Below are 18,476 nucleotides of genomic sequence, written 5' to 3'. Positions count from 1 at the left end.
CTGAGTTGAGGCCATAGAGGCTGCTGTGGGCTTCCTGGGCTCACCCGCCATGGGGCCCTCACTCGGGCCCTGTGGCTGTGGGGGCTGCTCCTGGGTCCGGGCAGACATGCCCTGCTGGCTGGCGACTTTGTGGGAGACACAGTACCGGACAGGAAAGGGGACCTTCCACAGTGGGGCCGCCAGCACTGCCCCCTCCCCCAGGGGACCCTCCTCCCTTGCTGTGCCTGGCCAGGGGCTTTGCCCAGCTCCCTTTGGGGTGGGCTCCTCTCCCCACCGGGCCTCTCAAAGGAAACCAGGACTTGGAGGAGCCATGCCTTCTCTTGCTGGGAGCTGGGGTGAATTCTTGAGCTAGGAGAGGGGACAGGGGAGCTGCTAGGTTTCAGGAATTCAGCAGAGACCCAGTGCTCCAGGGTTTGACGAGAGGGACATCGGGCGTGGGACTCCTGGAGTCTGGCAAGCGCCACTGATACTTAATCACACTCCCGGAGTCTTGCCAGGGAGCGGCTGTCCTGCAGCCCCGGTCAGAGGCACAGCCCACCAGTGTGTCCTGGTCAGGAGGCCTGGTGTGGCGACCCCATGACCCTGGCCAAGTCCAGAGACGCATCTCCGTGTCCTGGGGGGTCAGCGATGGAGAAGACTGTGCCTGGTTCATCCCTGGGCAGTCACCTGTCTGTCCACTCCCTGAACAAGTATTTATTTGTGCCTGCTGTGTGCCTGGCGTGGTGCTAGGCAACCTAATCCTGAAACCAAGCAAAGGTCTCTGCCGTCACGGAACCTTCTCTCTAAAGGGAGACGGGAAGGAGGGATGTGGAGTAACACGCGGGACCAGCGCTGTGGCGCGGCGGGTTGAGCTGCTGCCTGCGGTGCCGGCATCCCATGTGGGCGCCGGTTCACGTCCCAGCTGCTCCACTTCCCTGCTTGGGCCCCTGCCACTCACATGGGAGGCCCAGATGGAGTTCCTGGCTCTGGCCTGGCCCAGCCCTGGCCATTGTGGCCACTTGGGGAGTGAACTTGTGGATGGAAGATCTCCATGTCTCTCTCACTTTCTCTGTAACTCTTTTTTGAATAAATAGGAATTTTTTAAACAATGTTTTTAAAAGAAGGTGATATTCTCTATAGCGTAAGAATTAGAGCTGGGTTTGAGAACTCCCTGGTAGGAGCAGGTTACGGCTTTAAAAGGAGTTCAAGGGGCCTGCACTGTGGCACAGCAGGTTAAACCACTCTCCTGTCTACAGTGCCGGCATCCCGTATGGGTGCTGGTTCGAGTCCCGGCTGCTGCACTTCTGATCCAGCTCCCTACTAATGCAACTGGGAAAGCAGTGGAAGATGGCCCAAGTGCCTGGGCCCCTGCATCCGCGTGGGAGACCCGGATGGAGTTCCTGGCTTTGGCCTGGCCCACCCTTGGCCATTGCGGCCATTTGGGGAGTGAATCAGTGGATGGAAGATCTCTGTAATGACACCTTTCAAGTAAAATACCTATTAAAAAGGGGTCAGAGTGGGCCTCGGCAAGAAGGGAACATTGAACAAAACTCAAGACAGAGTTCTTGGTGTGAGGACCTGGGTGGGTCGTTGGCAGTGCAGCCATGGGAGAGTGCGGCTCTCCCTCCTCCAGGAGCTGGCGTCTTCTGGAAGCTCCCTGGGGCTGCTGTTGTGATTCTGGGGCAGTAGAAGGTCCGGGAATGGGGCTCAGTTGGACAGGCCTAGGTAGCCTGCCTGCCTCGGCCCCAGGCAAACTGTCCATCTTCTCGCTGAATGGTTTTGCTTTTCCTTGTATTTGACCACTTCTGTCACCTGCCTCTCTGGAGAGCATGGTAGGTTGTCTCACAGTAGAGGACCGAAGCCCCCAGTCTGGGCGTGCACAGGGCAGGGCGGGGTGGGGTGGGGGTGGGGGTGGATGCATGGAGGGGACTCTCAGGCTGTAGGATGGCTGGTGGGGCTGGGAGCTGGCCCCACAGAGGCTCACCCAGCCTGTAGGGTACTGCTTTGTCCCAGGAGAGAGGCTCTGGACTGAGCCCAACACGGGCTGTACAGATGAGTTCCAACTGAGACCTAGGTTCTCACCAACTGCCCGGGCTTGCTACCACTCCGGGTTGGTTATTTCGAAAACAGCTAATGTTGTAAGAACCAGATGATGCTCACAGTGTCCCTAAAGTGACATCTGGCCTCAGCCCCGGGTCCCTGTATCCCTAACAGCAGTGACAGTGCCCTCTGCCCCACCTCCACCAGGTGCCCGCAAGCATTGAGGTTTGGTTGCTAAGCTGCTGGTGGGGCATCAGGCTTCCCGGGACTACACAGGCCGCTGAGCTGGCGCCAGCAGGAGCTGGAGGGGTCAGCAGCTGCCCCGGTGGCTCCGAGCCCTGCTGCACCGCTCCAGTTGGTAGGAGGTGCAGGGGCGGTCTCACATCCGCCACACCGGAGGCCAAAGCCACACACAGGCCTCGCACAGGATGTCGGGGAAGGGAGGGCAGCTTCTGAATCAGCCCGGACTCCTCACCCTGCGCTCCTGAGGGCGGGAGGGAGCTGTGGCAGAAGCTGGGTGCGGACTCTCCCGGCACCTGTGAAGGGACTTCGTAGGGGGCTGGCCCTTCCCACACCTGCAGGAAAGGACGGGCTCGGCTTGACCAAGCTGAACCCAGGTGCCCCAGCAGTGCCCGCGGGGGATGGGCACTGTGACCCAGGAGTCCTCCCTCCCCGCTCCCCCTCCTCCTGGCCCTTCCCACACCTGCAGGAAAGGACGGGCTCGGCTTGACCAAGCCTTGGACTCATGGGGACAGCTGAGCCCAGGTGCCCCAGCAGTGCCTGCGGGGGATGGGCACTGTGACCCGGGCATCCCCCTCCTCCCTCCACAAGCAGCCCTCTGCCTAGAGCAGGGGGCTCCAGGTGGGCCCGCCCTTCTGTGGTGGTCTCTCTCTCTGCCGGTGATCTCTGCTGAGCTCTTGAGATGCATGAGGTGGGGGCAGGCAGAGGATGGAGGAGGAAGGCAGGGCCTGTCGCTGAGAGGATGCCGCCTCTGGGCGTCAGGGTGTGGGGGACCTGCCCGAGCCCCTGGGACTGTTGTGCCCGCCGGCGCCAGTGGTGGTGATGGAAGCGGTGAGAAGAGACGGAAGTTGCGGGACCAGTGGCCACAGGGAGCTTTCGGGCTACTGCCACGCCCCAGGCACAGAAGCCGCAGGGGTCAGCAGCAGCCGGAAAACAAATAGGACTCCGCCACAGCTCAGCACGCTGACGGCACACTGAGGCGGGGGAGAGCGGGGAGGGTGGCTCGGAGGTTGTTGGTTGGGTCACACACGTGGTCGGGTCACACACGTGGTCGGGTCACACAGACGCCGTCACGGGCAGGGATGGGGTCTGGGAGAAGCTGGGGCGAGGGCAGCGGTAGAGAAGGTGTTTCTTGGGCAGCCCCAGGAGTGGTGCTGTGGCCCCGCGGCGTCCCCAGTGACTGCCGCGTTGGTAGTCACTTCTCCCACGCCCCTCGGTAGGAGGAGCACTGGAGAGGAGTCTGGGCATTTGCCAGGCCGGCCTTGGACAGCCCCACCGGGTCAGAACCCTCGAGCCCAAGGTCTCGCAGCTGCTTCGCCTGCCTGTTTGCTTGGCTCTCCGGCCTTCAGACCTGGCTGATCCACGCGGGTTCCTGAGAGGCAAAGCTGCCAACGGGTCGCGCAGGCCCCACCCTCGCCCCGAACGCCGCCTGGGGCGTCACCCTTCGTCAGGTCCCCTTGTTGTCCACCCTGCCTGGGAGGCAGAGAAACCAGACAAAAATCGCTGCTAACCGCTAGCCCTACGAGCCTCTTCCAGGGTGTGCGTCTCCAGCAGGTCCTGCCTGGCTCACGATCTCATGTGAGTGTCCAGGTCACCAGGAAGTCTCTGCCCTCTCCGTGGGGACAGGTGCTCAACCCCTCGCCTGTGCTGGTTGCTGGCCAGTGGGTTGGTTCACTTTCCCCGTAGCTTAATAACCAGCAGGAGGCTGGGGCGAGCATTTGTGGGGCTAGATGGGCGCCCCATCCACTGGTTCACTACCCCCCAAGTGCCCTCAACAACTGATGCCAGAGCTGGGTGCTCCATCCAGGAGCTCCCGCGGGTGGCAGGGTCCCACGTCCTGGAGCCATCGCCGCTGCTGCCCCAGGGTGTTCGCTAGCAGGAAGCTAGAACCCAGAGCGAGGCCGGGACTCCCACCCGTGAGGCGGTGGTGTCTTCACCACCAGGCCTAATTCCACCCCACGGTGTGAGCAGGGCGTCATGTTAACAGAAGGCGCAAACCCTGCGGGAGCACAGCGAGAGAGGGAAGCCCTTGGGAGGGGACTTCAGATGAGCTGCGTTCCAGACAGAGCGGGTGGGGCCGGGGGGAGCTGAGCAGGTGGATCTGGTGTGGGGGGTGGGGTGGGCGGGACAGCCTACAGGCCCTGCTCAGGACTGTCAGAGCTCCTTGTGTGCCCCGCAAGCCCCGCCTCCCACTCGTCTCCGTCCTCCCGGAACAAGCTCGTCCCATCTTCAGGCTTTGTGCCTGTCAGTCCTGCCCAGCTTGCTGTGCCCTGGAGTCTGACCGTGTGGCCACCACTTCCTGCCTCTCGCTCTCACCTCTGCACAGTGAGTGCTCACCAGGGCAGTAGGATGCGGCAGTGACTGAAGGACTTGAGTAAGAATGAGAAAGCCGCAGCTTGCGGGAGGCTTCGCGGGTAACCAGCCGACCGGAGGAAGAACTAACCTGTTCGCGAGTTGACGGCGCGGCCGACGCTCAGGAAGGCAAAAGAGGGCGGAGGACGGAGAGTGGGAAGGGACGGTCCAGAGCCCTTCAGCCGCCCCAGCCTGGGCGCTGCTCTTAGCATCTTGATTTTCTTGGTGGCCGCTGGAAATCATCCCATGCACCTGCAGTCCCGGGATGGGGCCTGCTCCGTCCGCCGTGAGCGCTGTGCCAGCACTCCCCCTACTCCTCCTTCCAGGGGACCCGTGCAGGGGGAAGCACCTCTGTAGGGGAGCTGTCTGTGCAGCGCAGGAGGCCGCAGGCTAGGCTCGGCTCGGAGGGGCTGAGCTGTGATGGTCAGGCCCTGGCCTGTTGTACCTCGCCTGGGGCTGTCTTCCCTGCATTCCCTGTCTGCCTCCAGGAGTGGGCCGGGGAGATAGGATCTGCTCCACACCAGGCCGCTCCGGGCCTGGCTTCCTGAGGTTCCACCGCAGGAAACTTGCTTGTCTGGGGTGGGTGGTCCTGAGGGGCTGCCTGGAGGTGAGTCCAGCCAGGCCCAGACCTGTCCCCTCGTGTCCTCTGAGAAGAGGTGGCACTCGACTTGGGCAGTCACTTCGCTCTCGGGAGACTGCGCTCCGGGGCGGATGTGGGCCTGGCTCTGGGCTGAGGGCAATTGTGGGAATGTGTCTGGGCGGGGCCTGCCTCCTGATTGCAGGGTGCAGTCGGGCACCCTTTGACCTGTGCTACCCAGAGCTCTTAGAGTTGGGGGGTTTGCAGACCTGGGGCCGGGCCCGAAGGCTGTGGCTTCCTGCTCGGTGACCTTGTATGGTCGCCCAGCTGCTGTGGGCTTTGCCTCGTCATCTGTCCCCAGCCTGCTTACCTGTCAGGGGGCTCCAGGAGTGCGAGCAGGTAGAGAGGTACCGTGTTGCCCTGGCTGCCTGGACTTGGGTCTGCTCTGCATTGTTTGCTTCTACGAGAGCAAAGGGGCTGTGCCTGTGCCTGGTCTGCAGCAGGTGCTCCCAGGGGCCTTGGGGTGAAAGGCGGGCGCTGAGTACGCCTGCCCTCCTGGTGTGTGTCTGCATCCTGTCTGCCGCCCTCCTCCCGGCACCCCCGCCCTCATCTTGGTTGTGGCCTCTGAGCCTGCGTGGGGTCCTTGGCCATCTGTGTTCCTCCCTGGAGTCTGCAGGCCCCTCTCCTGCTCCAGGGAGTCACTCCCAGCTTCCTCTGGCTTCTGACCCAAGTGACCTTAGCCCCTGGAAGGGGGAGGGGCTGCCAGAGGAGCCTGCCACCCTCCCCCACGGCTGGAATGCACAGAGGCGGAGGCTGAGATCCCTGCTTCCTGTCCCGGGAGCCTCCAGGGCTTTGGTGCTGTGGGGCCTCAGGTCAAGTGGGCACCTGAGTTCCCAGTGACGTGGGAGGCTCCCGCACTGGTGGGCTGCCCCCAGACCTGAAGGCACAGACCTCCCCCATCACACCCTGGCCCTCTGGGGGTGTCTGCAGGCTGATGTGCTCTGAGGGTGGTCCTGGTGTTTGGTTTGGAGGTGGCCTGCGGGAGTGCAGCTTGGTGAGCCCTGGTTTGTCTAGGAGACACCCCCACCCTGTGATGCACCCGCACACCTGGGTGTGCCTCCAGGAGCTGCGGGGGGGGGGGGGCTGTTTTAACAGAGTCTTGGCCTGGTGGCTGATTTAGTTTTGTCCTGCCTCCCAGGAAACCACACTCTTCAAGGCTTCCTTCAGGCCTCAGCTTGGAAGACCCCCCCCCCCCTTTGAGACCCGTGTCCCCCTCCGTGCCCTAGTGACTGTGTTCCAAGGTGAGTGGGTCCGTTGCCTTCCCCCTAGAGCCTCGCGCTGAATGAATGAAGCCATTTCCGAGCCCCGTGTTTCCCGGGGACTGGCCTGGCTGGCCGTGCCCGGCGGGAGGCCACGAAAATGGAAAGTGGAAGCCGGAAGAGGAGCTCAGTTGGTCCTTCCCCCTCGTGATCCAGAAATAGCTTCCCCTTGGGTGGGGGTTGCATCCTTTGGTGGGTGGTCAGCTTGGGAGCCTTGAGTGGTTTTCACTGGGGGCGGATTCTCTCCCCTGAGGATTCCCCGCTTGGGCCCGTGGGAAGGGGAGCCTTGTTGAGTGCACCCCATCAGAGCCCCGGGGTCTGCACCTGGGAAGCCGGAGATGCAGATCTGCAAGGTGCTGGGGCCGCGGGAGCCCAGCGGCCTGGTGGGATGGGCCGGCACCTTCACCTGACTTCCTCCTGTTGGGGGCAGCCCCCCTGCGGTTAGAAGAATCTGCCCAGGTGCCTGAGGGTGCCACTGGGCTGGGGCCTGGAGCTGCCCCAGGCCTGTCCTGGAGCCCCGAGAGGCAGCTGCACAGGTCCCCCCACTCTGGAGAGAGGCCACGGACGTTTCCCTTTCTGTTTAGCCCAGTTTTATGGGTTTTTTAGAAAACAGGGTAACAATTAAGCTAATTACCTTGGGGCCTGCTGGCCCTCCCCGTTCCTATAAAGCCAGGCTGAATGGCTTCCTCCCATTAGGAGGCCACCGGTGGAGAGGGCAGGCCCGGCGCTGGGTACAGGGGTCTCTCGGGGAGGCCTCTGCACGGAGCAGGGTGAAGCTGGTCAGGCCTGGGAGAGGGGCCGAGGGGCCCGCGTTCCTGCCGCCCGTGCTCCAGGGCCCCTCCTGTTTCCCCAGGTCTCGGCGGGGGTCTGCGGCCAGCCCAGGAGGATGAGGCGGTTCCTGAGACCCGGGCACGACCCTGCGCGGGAGAGGCTGAAGCGGGACCTGTTCCAGTTCCACAAGGTGCGTAGGCCGAGCGGGGTGGGGCGCGTCACGGTCTGGGCCGAGCGCTCTCCTGGGAGAGGGCAGAGGAGCTCCTGGTGCCGAGACCCCTCGTTCCACGGCCCTCACTGGCGCATGACCCCTCCACTCCACCATCTCTAAGCTGGGGACGACGCCTCTGCCCCGCCCACCTCGTCACAGGCCTGTGGGGAGGCTCGGGGTTAGAGATGAAAGGATCTCGGCCAGCCACGTACAGTGATGATGATGATGATGATGATGATGACCACCATGATGACCATGTCCCGGTGAAGCCAGGGCCCCAGGGCCCGGGAGACACAGCCATGGCTGTTCCTCCTCCTCAGATTGCCCCCTGAGGAAAAAGCCACTCTGCCTGCAGTCTGAACCAGGCTTCCTGATTGGGGAGGGGCATCCGGCACAAGGAGCCAGGGTTGGCATTTGGCTACCCCGCGTCTGGAGCCTCCCAGAAGCCCCTCAGGGCTTCCCCCGGGGGCCGGGCCTGGAAACAGATGCACAGCGTGGCTCATTAGCTGCTCCTCCATGGTTGGGGGTAATTAGCCTGCCCACCTCCCTTTCATCCCTCAGCCCCGAGGTGGACTGCGGGAGAGGGACCCGGGCACACGGCGTGGGGAGCCTGACTCTGCTGGGATCTTCAGGTTGGGCTCCCTGCTCCTCCCCTCCCCCCAGGGTGTGTGAGACTGGGAAAGGCCTGTCCCTGTCCCCGGTGGAACTCAGGGCTTCCTCTTGGTTGTCTCGTTGGCTTGAGACGTGCAGAAGTGGCTTGCTTAGGTTCCAGTCCAGTCCTGCTCCTTAAAAGCGGGGAGACCGTGCCCGTCGGCTACACCCCAGGCCTGTTGGGATTGGGTGACGGCGGTGCTGGGCACGGAGGTCCAGGGATGTTAGGTGCTGGGTTGGGGAGTGGGGGGAGCATCCTCTAGATCTCTGTTTTGGCAAGGGTGGGTCACGGGTCCCAGTGTCCCCTGCCATTTCCCCCTGGTCTCCGCCCATGGGAGGTGTCACCCCTGGAGTTCAACGGGGAGGCCTTTGCCAGGCTTCTTTGATTTGGGGCTCCCCAAAGCGGAGGGTGGCTGTTGAGAATGAGGGATCTTGGGAAACAGGCCTGCTCTGTGAGTGCCTGAGAATCTGCATTCCGCTGGGGCCTGGCTGTCCACCCCCCACCCCATGCCTGCAGGGCCCCGATGATGCTGGGATCTCTAGGAAGTGACTCAGGAGGGGAAGGGACCTTGAAGCCAAAGATTCCAGCAGAAACCAGACAGACAGGCCCTGCAAAGGGGGATGAGCCCCTGCCCCAAGGTGTGAGGCTGGGTGGGGCAGAGGTGGAGTCTCCGCCCCCCACTCCTGGATTCCCACCGGTGGTCTGCTTCTTGACCGCCCCAGCCCCAGGCCCAGGCCCCTCCTGCCATTCACATGCAAGCACCTGCTGTTGGTGCTGCCCAGAGCTTGGCTGTGGAATCTCAGATAAGGGCAACTTTGGGACTTGGGGTGGGAGGGGCCACTGGCTTGGAATTCCTTGTAGGGAGGAAGGAGAGAGGCTGAGGAGGAGAGTGGTGGGGCCCTAAATGTGGGAATGGAGGGCGCAGCCAGGTCCTGGAAGGACTGGGACCCTGCCCGGTCCTCCCGGGCCAGCCTGTCCCTGGCCGGAAGCTTTCTGGGAACTGTGGAGCAGAGGGGAGGCCGCCTCTTGGGAGTTCAGGTCGCCCTGACACTGGAGCTGTGGTGGGATTGGGTTGGGGCAGTTTTTACTCATCCAGGGAGGCCGGTGAGCTCAGAGCAGTTAGGAGGTGTCATGTGAGGGGACGGGACCCAGCGCGAAGGAGGCCCGGTGACCTCTGGGGCCAGCTGTGTGGTGGGGACAGTCGTGGGCGTTGCAGGATGTTGGCATCCCTGGGCCCTACCCACGTGATGCCAGTCGTGCCCCAGCCCCATGACAACCAAAACTGCTTGGCGCCAAGCGCCCCGGGGTGGGAGGGCTGCTCCAGGTGAGGACCCCTGGAATAGGGAAGTACTAGAGACGTGGGATCGATGAGACCTGGCGATAGCGTGGGGTCCATGTCCTGGCCGGTGGTGGTGCGGGAGGGCAGGTGTGAGGGGAATCGGCAGGTTTTGACCCGGACGGGAATAGCAAAGCGGTCTGCACCTGTGGAGGGGTGCTTTGGCCAGCGGTCAGCGCTGACCCCAGCACTGGACTGCCTGGTTCCCCGGCAGGGCGGCCTGGGGCGGTCACGCCCATCTCAGATGGAGACGGAGCAGGAGCTGGCCCTGTCCTCCATGGGGACTGAATGAGTCAAGCAGAGAGTGAAGGGCCAGGCGTGGCCGATGGCTGTGGCAGTGTCAGCAGGGCTCCAGCTGGTGGGAGGTGTCACCTGGCTCCAGGTGGAATTAGGGGAGCCCAGGAGCTCGGGTGGCCTCACATGTGGGGACATGCCCACGTTAGGTGATTCCGGCCATCTCCGGTCAGGTTATCCTGGGCGGCCAGGCCTCCAGGTGCTGTGGAGGGGACGGCTGTTTATTTGAAAGGACGAGTTACAGGGAGAGACAGATCCTCTGTCTGCTGGTTCACTCCCCGAATAGCTGCAAGGGCCAGGGCCGAGCCAAAGCCAGGAGCTTCTTCCCGGTCTCCCACATGGGTGGAGGGCTCAGGTACTTGAGCCGTCCTCCACTGCCTTTCCCAGGCCTTTAGCAGGGAGCTGGGTGGGAAGTAGAGCAGCCAGGGCATGAACCTGTGCCCGTATGGGACACCGGCGTCGCGGGTGGCCCCTCGGCCTGCTGTGCCACAGTGCTGGCCCCTGAGCCAGCTTCTAAACTGGACCTGGTGACTTTTTCACTCCCCACCCCCGACACACACACACTGGGAAATGCCTGAGAGCAGCAGGTGGCCCCAAGGTCCCCGAGAGCAGCGTGCACCTTGGCAGGAGCCGGGACCCAGCCAGAGTCTTTGATCTCTGCCAGGGGCCGGCCGGGTGCCAGGCATTGGAAGGGCAGGTGGGGCAGTGGTTCTGCTTCCTTGCTGTGTGCCAGTGCACACGTTACTTAGCCTCTCTGTTTGCTCTGTTGAGTGGCCTCCTGGCCGTCCCTGCATCAGGGCTGCTGTGCTGAGTGAGCTTAATGCTCCAGTGGTGCCTGGCGCCCGGCCAGCCGCAGGCCAGGGTCTGTGTCGCCATGGCTCCTGCTCCATCCTGCGAGGACGCACAGAGCGGTGTTCTCACCCTGCGGGCGAGGCTTGCACAGCCTGAGTGTGGCCGGGGCCAGGGCAGGGGGGGGCGGGCGCACAAGTTGTATAAGATGGGCTGTGTGGCCCTAGGTGGGTGGCGTCACCCCTCTGAGCCTGTGATGTCGTGGTTTGCTGGGGTGGGGTCCTCAAGCCCTTTGCAGAGATGGACCCACAGATAAGTCAGCCTTGAGGACCTAAGAGGGGGACGTGGGAGCTGGGCAGGAGAGGAAGTGACTCAGGAGGGGAAGGCGACCTTCACGTCAAAGGGAAACCCTTCCTTGAGCACTGCTCCTCGCGGGGTGAAGCAGCCACACCCGGGGGCCCGTGGGTCCTGCCTGGGCTGGGCCCTGCCTGGGCTGCACCAGGGGGCCCCAGGCCTGGAACCCCCAGTGTGCTCCTGCCTGGCTGCCCTGGGCCAGGTGGTTTTGTCTTGACTTTTGCTTGGCCAGGCCCCTGGTGTCAGGTGACAGCCACACCGGGAGGGCCAGGCTGCTGCCACCGCCAGGAATCTGAGCTGACCACACCCGGTATCTGCAGAGCCGCCCAGCCAGCCCGGCGGGTGTGCCTCATTGGCCCTGGGTGGCCTCCTGGGACCCTGGTTCCCATCTTCCCACCCCGTGGTGGTACCGGGAGCTCCTCGGGTCCTTGCTCCTGAGAGCAGGGTGAGGGACCCCGCTGTCTGGGACGGGCGGCCCTTGCTCGCCCCTCCCCCCGGGGGAGCTGCCTGGTGGGTTGCAGCAGGAGTTGCTGCCCGGTGGCGCCTGCAGATCTTCTCTCCCAGCTCCCCATCAAAGGAGTGCATTGTTCTCTCCTCCCTCGGCAGAGGTCACCCGAGCCAGGGAGCAGGATGGGGCAGGGCCAGGTAGGCTGACGCCAGGGTTCAGGAGGTGGTAGGAGGGTGGCCCAGTGGCTGCCAGGCTTCGGTCAGCCTCCTGGTTTGAACTGGAGCTGCAGATAGGAGGCCCCGGGTGTGGGCCCACCGGGCCCTGATCTTTCCCTGTGCCTTGGAAGGCCCAGGAAGCAGCCTTGGGCTGAGCCCAGGTGGGGGCCTCCTTTACAGGGGGCCACATACGCTTCTCCTCCCGGAGACCTGCAGCTGTCCCTGAACCCTAAACAAGAGGTGGGGACCTTGTACTCCAGGCTGTTAGGGGACAGCCGGGGCAGGGCTTCAGTGTGGCACTGGCCTCCCCAGGACCTGGGGCCTGTCCCTTGCTCAGCGTCTGCTCCCTGGCTCCTCCCCAAGCCCACATGCCTCCCTGGGCCTGGAGCCCTCCCTAGAATTGCTTCAGGCATTTGTGGGCCCCCCCATCCCCATTCCAGTCCCCGTTGTCTCCTGGGCACCCCGCATTTGACCCTCATGTGGACTCTGAAGTTCACGCCCCTCACGTTACTCTTGGGGGAGCCTTGGCCCCTGCAAGCTGACAGCTTGGAGAAGATGCCCCGTGGGACGCGATGGGGAAGCTGAGGTGGCGGCCGTGGGGGCCGAGGCCTCTGCGCCAGGGTGGGCTGTGCTTCCCTGTTCAACCTGAGGCCCGCTTCAGTAGCTTTTCCACCTCTGGAACAGAAGGTGTGGGGTGGGGGGCGACTGCCCAGGACCCTGATGGGAGTGAGGAAGCCACTGGGTGGCTGAGGGGTGGGCCCAACCTCTGGAACAGAAGGTGTGAGGGGGGTGGCCGACTGCCCCAGGACCCTGATGGGAGTGAGGAAGCCACTGGGTGGCCGAGGGGTGGGCCCAACCTCTGTCTTCCTCCAGGTTTGAGCGAAGGCTGACCTGCAGCAGGAGTGACCAAGGTGAGACACTGGGAGAACTTCCTTGAGCAATAGGATAACGCATGGCCCCACCAGAGAGCCACCCTCTTGTTTTCTCCTTGTGGACTTGTGGAGCAGAACAAATCACATACGTCATTTCAATGTTTTTAGAGGCTGCAGTGTAAAGTCTGTAAAATATTATTTAACGTGGTCAGTGTAAGTGACCAGTGATTTTTTTTCCAGTTTGGTTCTTTTTTAAAAATAAATCTTTGCAATCTGGGCCGCCTTCCCACCGCTCAGCTTGGACTCGAGGTGTTCTTCAGAAACACTTCTCTGTATTTGGCATTTACAGGATCCACAGTGAGAAACGAGTCTTGAAGTCTGACCTCTGTTCTTTTGAACCCCGATGGTTTCCGACGTACTTGAAGTAACTGAATTGCGCATCCACTCTTTTTATTTAATATTTAAAGGCCGAGTGAAAGGCGAGACAGATCCCCCATCTGCGGGTTCACTCCCCCAATGGCTGCGGTGGCTGAGACCCAAGCCAGGAGCTTCTTCCGGGTCTCCCACGTGGGGAGCAGGGGCCGCGGGGTTGGGCCATCTACTGCTGCTCTCCCAGGAGCATTAGCAGGGAGCTGGATGGTAGTGGAGCAGCCGGGACTTGAACCAGCAGTGTCCACGTGGGAGGCCAGCGCTGTAGGCCGTGGCGTAACCTGCTCTACCACAGCGCCGGCCCCCATCCACTCTTAAATGGGAATTAATAGGATTTAGAGTTCAGCTCCCAGGTGGCACTGTCCACACTGCGCCTGGGCTCACAGCTGCTGCTCTGGGCAGCTCATGGCAGAGAGCCTGCTGCCAGCCCCTGGGCTGCTGCAGGACCTTGTCCCCAGCGCCCCAGGCTCCGGCGGTCTGTGCTCCGAGCTGTGCTGCTGGTCGTGGCCTATCCCCCTTTCCTGGGAAATGTTTACATTCCAGACCAGGGCTTCTCCAGGCTCTGCATTTTTCACATAGCTGAACAGGAACCTGGGCTGGCTGGGGGCTCCTGCGCGGTCCCTCTGCCCTCGGCTGTCCCATGCAGGTATGGCTACGGCTACGTGCAGGGTCGCCTGTGTTCCTGTCCCTGCTGTTAGGCTCCAGGCTGTCAGTGGAGCTCACCCTGCCCCTCCCCGGCCTGACCCTAGCGTGGGCCTCCTCCCACCAACCCCCGGCCTGGCGGTAAGGCAGGCAGGCACTGGGTTTGCTAAGCTGGCGTACTAGCTGACCCAGGACCTGGGTCTGCGTTCTGAGGCCAGGCGGCCTCGGCTGCCTCATTGTTGCACTTTTCCTGCAGGGCAGGGTCTCTGTGGTTGAAAAAGTGGCTCACCAGGCTAATCCTCCGCCTGTGGCGCCAGCACCCCGAGTTCTAGCCCCGGTTGGGGTGCTGGTTCTGTCCCGGTTGCCCCTCTTCCAGGCCAGCTCTCTGCTGTGGCCCGGGAGGGCAGTGGAGGATGGCCCAAGTGCTTGGGCCCTGCACCCCATGGGAGACCAGGAGAAGCACCTGGCTCCTGGCTTTGGATCAGCGTGGTGCGCCGGCTGTAGCAGCCATTTTGGGGGTGAACCAACAGAAGGAAGACCTTTCTCGCTGTCTCTCTCTTACTGTCTAACTCTGCCTGTCAAAAAAAGAAAAAGAAAAAGCAAACGAAAGAAAACGGTCCTTCATGCAGCTGGCTGGCACGCTCAGCTGTGCGGGTCGGGACCCCCGGGACAGGGGGAGGAGGAGCAGGACCCACGCGTCCTGGTTTGCCCACCTCCATCTGTGCTGCAGATGTCACTGGGTCATCGTCTCAGGCAGCAACAGCAAGAGCCCACGTGCTCCTGCATGCGGTCGGCAGTCGCAGGGCCTGGGAACGGGGCGCGTTGGAAACCACGGCCTGGGGAGACTGCGGCTCTTCCAAGGCCGGTGAGAGCTTTGCACGGCCTGGCCGACTGAAGTGGAAGCGCGGGCTACCAGGCCTTCGGTGTGCGGGACCTCGCACACGTGTCTGCACGGCGGGATCCCGGGCACGTCTGTTCCCACGTGTGACGCACACTCACGGGTGTTCCCAGGCCCAGAGGGTGTCCTCGGAGCCGTTAGCAAGCGCTGCTTGTGGTTGTGAGGGACCGGCTGACTTAAGCTCTCTCGCGTAGTCTGGGCCTAGCGTGTACTTCCGTAGTAGGAAACCGACAGAAGCGTTCATCTGCAACAGCGCTCCGGAAACTCCTCCCTGGGAGTTGCCTGGGGGTCCTGGTGGCGACAGGAGATACAGGGCTGGAGGACCCGCAGCCCAGGACCCTGCAGGCCCAAGCCCACCGTGTAACCAGGCGGCTTTCCCGAGGGCTCGGGGTCTCTGCTGTGCTGGCCCCACACACACTTCCCCACTCCACACCCCCACAAGGCCCCCGACTACTGCAGGAGGGCTGGCTGGGGTCCCCAGGGTGCTGATGCAGGCTCCAGCTCAGTTTCTGGAGAGTGTGAGTGTGAGATGGCCAGCGTGGTGTCAAGAGAGAAGGCCCCTGGGCTGTCAGACTGCCAAGGACAAGGTGGAAACAAACTGGGGCAGGGGCCGTGTGGGTCTGCGTTCAGCTCCAACATCAGGTGTCTGGGAAACTAGGGGGACTGAAGTGCTCTGGCTGGGGTGGTTCTGGGCTCCTCCGGTCCCAGCTGCTGTGGGCAGAGGGGACCCAGGGACGCTGTTTGCCTTGCAGACGGTGGAACATGGCTTCCCGCACCAGCCCAGCGCCCTCGGCTACAGCCCCTCCCTGCGCCTCCTGGCCATCGGCACGCGCTCCGGAGCCATCAAGCTGTATCCTTGCGAGGGCCCCTGCGGTGGGTGAGGTTCAGGGGAGGCGGTCCCTTCCCTCTTGCCCGTGGGCTGTTGGGAAAAGGGCACAACTTTGTCTGATTCCCGCCTTTGGAAGTGACTTCCTTGGAGGCCGACGGGGTGGGTATGAGCTGGCCAGCTGCTGGCCTGTCCCTCTGGGGAGGAGGGGGAGGTTTGAACCCGAGGCACGGTTTCTTTTGTCTCCTGCGTCCGCTCAGGGCCAAGAAGCTGTCCCCCCTCCTTGTAGCTTCCCTCCCTCACCCATCGCTGGAAGTTTCAAAAATCAGTCTCAACTGTGCAGGAGCCGTGAGCCCCAAGGAGAGAGGCCCAGCCCCTCCCTCCTTCTGCCCTACAGGGCTGAGCCGAGGGTCTCAGGGAGGAGGGGCCTGGAGAGTTTTCCTGAACTCTGCCCAACAAGGCGATGGCTGGGAGACACCAAAGGGGTCTGCCTCCCCCAGTTCCACTCCCCCTCAGAGAGGCAAGTTAGAGGACTTCCCATTTCTGTGGCCCGTCCCGCGGTTCCGTCCACGAGCAGAGACAGGGTGGCCTCGGGTGAGGGCAGCACTGGGAAGGCAGCTTCGCCTCCAGGTTCTAGCCCCCCCCCCACAGGCACACACCAGAGGGTGGAGACCCCTGCTGGAGGGCACAGTCCCCACCCAGCCCCCCCACCCGAGCCTGAGGCTGGTGTCCTATTGGGTCATCTTTTATCCAGAATCGGCCTTGTTCTGGGCTGGCTTGGGGCTCCAGGTGGTTCCACGGCGAGCCCCCAAGTTCCAGAGAGGATTGCTGTGAGCTTCTCCAGCCGCTCTGGGCTGGACCACAAATCTGAGTGCCTCCTCTGCCGTCTGACCTGCACTGCCAGGGGCGGGGCCTAGGGGAGCAGAGCCCCTTGGATAGCTCGGCTGGCGGCTGGCACTTCCTGCAGCGGAGCCCCAACTCCTTCCTGTTACCCTGCTGCAGCTTGGGGGGCGGGGCTGCTGGCCTGCTGTGTACACAGCGGAGCAGGGGCCCAGATCCTCCTGCTGCCAGCTCAGCCCTCCCCTGGCTGGTTAATCATTGCCGGGACTCGGCCGGATCCTGGCTACCAGTGCCTGGTGCCACGACTCGTAGGCAAAGACTGTTGGGGGTGGACACAGGGGTGCCACCAAGCAATGGATGGTCGATCAGTTTGGGGAAACAGGTGTGGCAGCCAGTGGCCAAGACTGGGCCTCGCCTTCCTTTAAAAAAATAGGAGGGCAGGGGGACAGTGTTGTGGCGTGGCAGGGAAAGCCACTACCTGCAACAGCGGTGTGCTATGTGGGCACCGGTTCAAGTCCCGGCTGCTCCACTTCCAGTCCCGCTCCCTGCTGATGGCCTTGGAAATGCAGCAGAAGACGGCCCGAGTGTCTGGGCCCTGCCACTGCTGGGAGCCCGGAGGAAGCTCCTGACGTAGACCTGGACATTGCAGCCATTTGGGGTGTGAACCAGCAGGTGGAGGATCAACCAACCTCTCCCTCCCTCCCTCCTTCTGACTTTCAAATAAAGATACAAGTTTATTTGAAAGAGTGACAGAAGAAAGAGATCCACCATCTGCTGGTTCACTCCCCAGATGCCCTCAGCCAGCCAGGGCTGGGCCAGGACCCAGCCAGGAGGCAGGAACTCCGTGTGAGTCTTCCACGTGGGTGGGAACCAAGTCCACGAGCCGTCACCGCTGCGTCCCAGGGTGCATCAGTAGGAAGCTGGATCAGGAGTGGAGCAGCCAGGACTTGCCCCGGGCGCTCCAACAGGGATGTGGGTATCCCTCTCCTGCCACAGCAGCCGCCCAGAGCTTTACCTGAGAAAACTGCCCCTGCTCAGGCCACTGCTCTCTCTCCTCACCCCAGGCCCTGGACGTGGTCCTGCTGTGCCAGGGTGTCTGTGCTCCTTGCGAGGGGCCCTTGCACGGGGCAGATCGGGGCGGGGGTCCAGCCTTCAGAGCTTTTCCTGAGCCTTCTGCCAGCTACGGCGCCCCAGGGGTGGAGTTCATGGGGCTGCACCGGGAGAACAATGCTGTGATGCAGATCCACTTCCTGCCTGGCCAGGTGAGGGGCCTCCTGTCCCCCGCTCCCAGAAGAGGTGGTTTGGGGGGAACGCTTCGGGTTTGGAGCTGACGGCGAGACCCGTGACCACCTCCCTTTCTGCCGCTGAGGGCTCACCTACCACCCTGAGAGCAGCCAGAGTGCTCCGAGCCCTGTGGCTCTTCCAAACAGCCGGCCCAGGCCGGGCTGCCCGGTGGGTGCTGGCCTCCCTGCCCCCGAGACGAGACGGCACCTTTCTGTCCCCATCCCTGTTCCTCCCCAGTGCCGGCTGGTCACTCTGCTGGATGACAACAGCCTGCACCTGTGGAGCCTGAAGGTCAAGGATGGGCTGTCAGAGCTGCAGGAGGATGAGCACTTCGTGCTCCGAGGGCCCCCAGGGTAAGGACTCGACCCCTGCCTCGCCCTTGCCCCCAGCTCCAGGTGGGCCCCCTCCAAGGGTCCTGCATGTGTTGTAGCCACTGCGTGTCTGTGCTTGGGTGCTCTGGGTGGGACTGTGGCCTGCTCCTTCCACCCCTACACATGGTCGCTGCAAAAGAGTCCGAGGTGCCTTTCCTGCTCCCTGGTCTGGGTTCTCTGCCACCTGCCTCTCGTCTTGGCAGAAAGTAGCCCCAAAAAGCCCCAAACTAGATGCGGTGGACCTCGTTCACGGCCCTAGAGGCCTGGTTTCCCGAGGCAAGGCCGCCTCTGGCACCAGCGAGGACAGCCAGGCGTCGAGATTCTGTTCGTGAGGTCTCCCTGCCCGCTCACCGAGAGCTGTTCCCACCCCCGCCGGCAGGGCTGCCCCCAGCGCCACACAGATCACCGTGGTCCTGCCCCATTCCTCCCGAGAGCTGCTCTACCTGGGCACCGAGAGTGGCACCGTGTTCGTGGTGCAGCTGCCGGCCTTCCACGTGCTGGAGGACCGGACCATCAGCGCCGACGCCGTGCTGCAGAGGTGAGCCGCCGCGGGGCCCTCCAGCGTCTCCTGGGAGCCGGGAAGTCTGTGGACAGGAGGGGGGCTCTGAGCTGCCGCCGTCCTCCAGGTTGAGAATCTGTCGCCTGTTATAATGGCATCGTAGCCCTAAAAGGAGGCTTGGGGGTAACTTGTCACTTTGCTCAGAGGTGAGGAAAGCAGGGCCCACGTGCTGGTGCAC

General features: G+C 63.1%; 1 protein-coding gene across 5 annotated transcripts in view; it reads left to right on the top strand.

The window, feature by feature from the left end:
* The window catches only part of LLGL2 (LLGL scribble cell polarity complex component 2), a 33,523-nt gene that overhangs the window by 3,170 nt on the left and 11,877 nt on the right, over positions 1-18,476 (top strand). For 4 of the 5 annotated variants that reach the window (XM_070060318.1, XM_008250954.4, XM_008250953.4 and 1 more), the window contains exons 2-7: positions 6,387-6,489; positions 7,361-7,468; positions 15,171-15,268; positions 17,265-17,346; positions 17,606-17,721; positions 18,119-18,277. In XM_070060318.1, the coding sequence (XP_069916419.1) occupies positions 7,394-7,468; positions 15,171-15,268; positions 17,265-17,346; positions 17,606-17,721; positions 18,119-18,277 (530 nt within the window). In that variant the 5' untranslated portion in view covers positions 6,387-6,489; positions 7,361-7,393. The remainder of the gene's footprint in view (positions 1-6,386; positions 6,490-7,360; positions 7,469-15,170; positions 15,269-17,264; positions 17,347-17,605; positions 17,722-18,118; positions 18,278-18,476) is intronic. The other variant, XM_051838389.2, reaches the window with a different exon arrangement.

Source organism: Oryctolagus cuniculus, chromosome 17 (assembly GCF_964237555.1).
Source record: "Oryctolagus cuniculus chromosome 17, mOryCun1.1, whole genome shotgun sequence".
Taxonomy (NCBI): domain Eukaryota; kingdom Metazoa; phylum Chordata; class Mammalia; order Lagomorpha; family Leporidae; genus Oryctolagus; species Oryctolagus cuniculus.
The sequence above is the reverse complement of the archived record's forward strand: the minus strand, read 5'-3'. Positions and strand labels throughout refer to the sequence as shown.